The following is a 5,373-nucleotide window of genomic DNA, read 5'->3' as shown; positions in this document are numbered from 1 at the left end:
AAAAGATCCTAATTTTTATTCAAACAAACACCATTCACACACACAAAACCCTTTTTGATTTAAAAAGTAATCATATTGCAGTTTAACTCTTTCTGATGAAAATTACTTTTTCTAAACTCTGCAAGAGCCTTAAGATATTACTGCTAGACACTCAGAATTACCTTACTGGAACATCTGTGGTTGGAAAAGCTGATGTGATTCTCTCCCTTTTGAGGTACAGAGATGGAAACGAGAAGCAAGCCCCAGCTCCTCGTGTTCCTGACACTTTTCAGCGTGCTTTTCTCGCAGACCTTGGCATGGCCTCTTTTTGGAGCACCTTCTGCGCTAAGGTAGGTTCTCTTTCAATTCAGACAGTTGAACATTCCTTCTCCATGTAAATGGGAATTTCCTATGTGTTATTTTGGACAGCTCAACTTAAAAAATTATGTATTAGTTATTTAAATCTGTTGGTTGACATGTTAAGCAAGTTTTTTCAACTTCAGGTCAACATGATTATTCTGAGTCTTGGAATTCACTCTCAGGGCCAGAGAGACAGTGTCAATGACTAGTTTTATGGGTAGGGTGGATCACACTTCCGATCAAGGCAGAAGGAGGGTTTGACTTTCCTTTCATTCAAAACCAGTTTTAGATGAGTAATGAGCTATTCTCCATTGTCATCTCAGTTCAGTTCAGTTTCTGTTGGAAAAACAGGTGTCTAGTTGCCTACCTCATTTTAGTTCATTTTCAAGATCAGTCAGCAAATAATCATAAGATGAGTAGTTGATTAGTGGAATATGCATAAAATCATGTTGGACAGACTAGGCAGAATCAATTTGTCAATATTAAAAATTGTGGGATAATTGATCTACTGAGACACCCTCCCCCAATGAATGAATTTTAAGGGACTTGGTTTTTATCACAATTCCTTAGTTTTACTGCTCTCTATGTTGTGTTTCATATTTCAAGTTCATACAGTATAATACAACTCATCTTTAAAGCTTTATCTGAAATAAGTTTATGCTAAGGAAGGAAACAGTAAATGGAAACTTCCTTCCAGTTTACAGGGACTACTATATCTAAGGACAAATAATCACTTCTTTGCTTATTTTCTTATTCCTAATTCTTTGTTCAAGGTAGGCTTATGCTCGATAGAGTAAATAATCTCCTAGCTGTTAGTGGTTCTCTGTGAAATCTGTTTAAAGCCAGATCATATGTTGCTTTGATAATTAAATAGAATGAGTCTATCTGAATGGTTATATCACAAGAGATGAATAATCTCAAGAATGCCGAAGTTTGCATTGATTGCTAGGCTTCATACTCAAAGAGGGCTGCTTGCTACTGTCTACCAGCTACTGCCTCACCAAAAAATACACAAGTGCCCGGCAGGCGACACACTCCTTAGAAGTTTACCCAACAGTGAAAATATGCACACAGATAATTTTAACAGTGTGCTGGTGTTCAAATTGTACATGCATTCACAAGTATGGTCATATTCCATGTATAGGCATGTCTATGCTTAGTCTTCCAGTAAAGCATTGTATATCCCTTATTAAATTTGTGTTACTACATAAGATTTGAAACAAAAAAGCTCGACAGAATTCATTGAATTTGAGTAACTATTCAGAGATGGAGAAAGTCTTCGGACTTGGTCAATACATAGAAATACATCACACCAAGGTGAATCTTTGAAGCAAAGTTTAGGGACTTAGAGAAAGAAAAATAGTTAATACTCAGCTCTTGAGAGATGTTGAGACAAGTAATACTGACCATCAACAAATACATGAATTACTCCCAATTTTCATATTGAATATAAAAAATTTTCCAAAGTTTCTATTTTGTATAAAATCTTTCTACCTGTGAACTTTGCAAAGTGAAGCTATTGCCAAGGAAGTGTACTTTGCTTCATGCTCTGAAAGACTGAACTAAGTAGCTCTTCTGGTACATAAAGCCTGTAAAAGTTGTATGGCATGTATTTTATGGGATAAACAAAACTTCCACTATTTATACTCTCGTAAACCATAGAAGCCATTAAATCAATTATGCTATCCATATATTGTGAATGGGTAATATAGCCTAAGATTTTGAATAACTTATTTCAAATGTTTGTAAAACCATAAGCACTAGCTTCTGAGAAAGGAATGTATTATACTTTACGGTATTTTTTCCTAACAGGGTGGGTGACAGAATACCTTTTGAAGGAGCAAATGAACCTGACCAAATTTCATTAAAAGCAGACACTGACGTTTTACAAAATGCATTAGCTGAAAATGACACACCTTATTATGATGTATCCAGGTGAGTTCATTTTTATTGTGTTTTATTTTAGAAAATGCTTTTTTGAAATCTAAATATTTTGTTTTTGTGTCACCATGAAGCTACTCTCATAGCATAGCACTACAAGTTTCCATGTGTCATGGCTTCATTCAGCCTGATTTATTGAAGCTCTTGCTGCTGTACATGATTTTCATGTAGAGAGGTTGTAACAGGCCAGGCTGAGCAACTCATCCACTTATATTCTGTTGCATAAATTTTTAACAGCAGAAGATGTGCCTATTCTTGTAAAACTATAGCATTTATAGCATGCAAGAGTTTCACCTCTATGTGAAGAAAAGGTGTCTAATAATAAAAGTTATGCATTTCACGGAACCATTTGTCCAGAGCACCATTCCAGTGTAGACAGGGTAACTCTATACAAAAGACAAAGCAAAAACTATTTCTCATTTGGATGGAAAATTTGCTTGATAGGCTCTATGATCCTTTCTATCTTAAGAGATTTTGTTTCCAAATATTTTGGCAGAAGAAATAGCAAAAGGCATAAGAGGATTTTTTGCTAAAATCAGGATAATTTCCCTTTGCATATATCTTTATTCAGATTAGAAGAAATAAAGCACCATAAATAAATAGAAACTAAATATATTTTCCCACCAGTATTTCTTAGAAGAGAATTAGTTTTATAGGTTCTACCAGAGAAAATTATTTTAATATTGAGATATGCTTCTAAAAAAGCTAATTTCTTTAATTTTTCAAACTGTTGGGCTGGAAATATAGATATAAGTCATTAGAATAAGTCAATAGATTATATTGTTTATTGGGTTGTTAGAAAACCTTCTTTTGGATTTAAGTTTACATGAGGAGCTTTCAAATAAGTTGATGTTTCTTTTATATTTAATGAGCCAAAATAATATTTTAGCAAACTATTTACAAAATAATGACTATCCTTTCTTCCTTGTTTCAGAAATGTCAGACATGCTGATGGAGTTTTCACGAGTGACTATAGTAGACTCTTAAGTCAACTTTCTGCCAAAAAGTACCTTGAGTCCCTTATTGGAAAACGAATTAGGTAAAGAGAATTTATTATTTTTTAAAAACATGTTATGATTATTAAATTTGACAATTATATTTTCACTGTAAACAACTTATTTACTTTATTCAAAATGGATAACTCTTGATAATGTTTAATTTAGTTATCAAATAATTTATATTCTTCAATAAAATATACCAGGCCCATGGATTAAGAAAAGAAGTTTTCCTGGTAATATCATACTCATTGGCTCCAGACACACTTGTTTTTCTTAAATAATAATCATTTATAAATCTGCAAACAAACTGAACTAGACACAGTAAAAAATAAATAAGACATAGTACAAACTGAAGCAAATTTTAAGGTTAACCTTAGTGTTTGTGTTTTACTTCCTGCTCAAAGCAAACATTGGAAGATTCTGTCTTTAAATGGCCAATAAGTGAATATGTAGAAGGTACTACTCAGAGTGGCATAGCTTCATAAAGAAGTATTTATTTTTTAAAGAACTTTTCCTTCCAATGGCAGAACACAACTTCAAGTATTCCCCATTTTTTTTTTGATAAATTATTTGCTCAGTTAGGACAGAATGTGTCTAAAGGCACTCCCAGTAAAGGCCAAAGTATGTTGGATTATTCCTTGCTCCCCTATCCTTAGGCTTAGATGCATTTTTCTTTCAGTCTTTTTGTGATAGAAAATGAGTTGGGTGTTGGAATTCCTTTTTATCTGACTCCAAGAAATTCAGACCTTTGGTACCTTTATCATTTCTTGTTAAAATTATTTGGTTTCCTTATTCTCTTGTTTCTTAGCAATAGCATCTCAGAAGACCAGGGACCAATCAAACGCCACTCAGATGCAGTCTTCACTGACAACTATACCCGCCTTCGAAAACAAATGGCTGTAAAGAAATACTTGAACTCCATTCTAAATGGAAAGCGGAGGTAAAGAAACAGAGAACTTGCTAAAATGAGAAATTGTAAATGACTTTCAAAATAGAAGCTGCATATGGAGATGTCGCTCGCTCTCTAGCTCTGAAGCAGTAATTCTCAACCTTGGCTAACATTAGACTACCTTGGAGAATTTAAAAAATACTGATGTCTGAGCCTAACCCAAGACCAAGTGCCAGGAAATTAGTGGTTCTAGGGATGCGGCTCTAGACCTTGGTATTTTTTAAGAGTTCCCCAGTTGATTCTACTGTGCTTCCAGGGTTAAAAATGATGACTGTAGAGACATCTAGTCTGAGTCTGGAAACAGGTTTTATCAAAAGTGCTGATTTTTAAAACATGTAAAGGGCAGTCAACTAGCAATTTGGTACCACATGGAATTCCCTTTACCTGCATATTTAATATCTGCATTTTACCGAATTAAACCATGAATTATTTTGTCTTCTCAGATTCAGTAAAACCTATGTCTCTCCGTGGTGTGTAAATATCGGAGCACAATATATAGGACATGTGGTACTCTCTCTTTTTATTCCAATTATTTTTGTTTAGATGGTGAGTATGAAGGACAATTCTGTTTGGGTGAAATCAGGCAAGATGACTCTTTTTGCCCACCAGATTATAATTCTGTAAGAAAACTTTTAGACACTTGAAGATTGAAGAACCATTCATAGGTAATGACTCACCTGAAGGAGAATTGTTTAGCTCCTAGTGCACTTTACAGAGCACCTAGAACAACCTGGGTCACACATCACTTCTCCTTTAGAAGCTTTCTCATCCAAGAGCCTTAACATGCACGATTCTCTCTTTCTGGTCTGCAGCAGTGAGGGAGAATCTCCTAACTTTCTCGAAGAGATAGAAAAATGATGAAAAAGTTCTTTGGAGCAAAGCTGCTAACAGCTTCCCAGTGGTGAGTATCACTGTGTGTTATTATATTCTAGCAGCAATCATCTAACTATTTAAGTAGGTAAGAGTCACTCGGTAAAAAACATCTTAGAGTTCTCTCAGTGAGACCTCATCTAAGAAGGACACTTCTACCTGAAGTGGACCCCAGCTTAGTAAACAGCTTGAAACTGTTCATGCAGTGTTCTGCTGGCATGAAAGAGAAAGCTCACGACGAGTAAACAGTTTGGTATCTCCTAGCTTACACAGACT

At 34.8% G+C, this 5,373-nt stretch overlaps 1 protein-coding gene across 1 annotated transcript; it reads left to right on the top strand.

The window, feature by feature from the left end:
* The first annotated feature begins 222 nt into the window (after positions 1-222).
* Positions 223-5,085, top strand: VIP (vasoactive intestinal peptide). The gene is made up of 5 exons (XM_061207480.1): positions 223-329; positions 2,152-2,274; positions 3,215-3,319; positions 4,087-4,218; positions 5,040-5,085. The coding sequence occupies exons 1-5, from the start codon at positions 223-225 to the stop codon at positions 5,083-5,085; spliced, it is 513 nt and encodes a 170-aa protein (XP_061063463.1).
* Positions 5,086-5,373: the final 288 nt, after the last annotated feature.

This window comes from Eubalaena glacialis, chromosome 12 (assembly GCF_028564815.1).
Source record: "Eubalaena glacialis isolate mEubGla1 chromosome 12, mEubGla1.1.hap2.+ XY, whole genome shotgun sequence".
NCBI classification, from domain to species: Eukaryota; Metazoa; Chordata; class Mammalia; order Artiodactyla; family Balaenidae; genus Eubalaena; species Eubalaena glacialis.
This window is presented reverse-complemented; position numbering and strand designations above follow the sequence as displayed.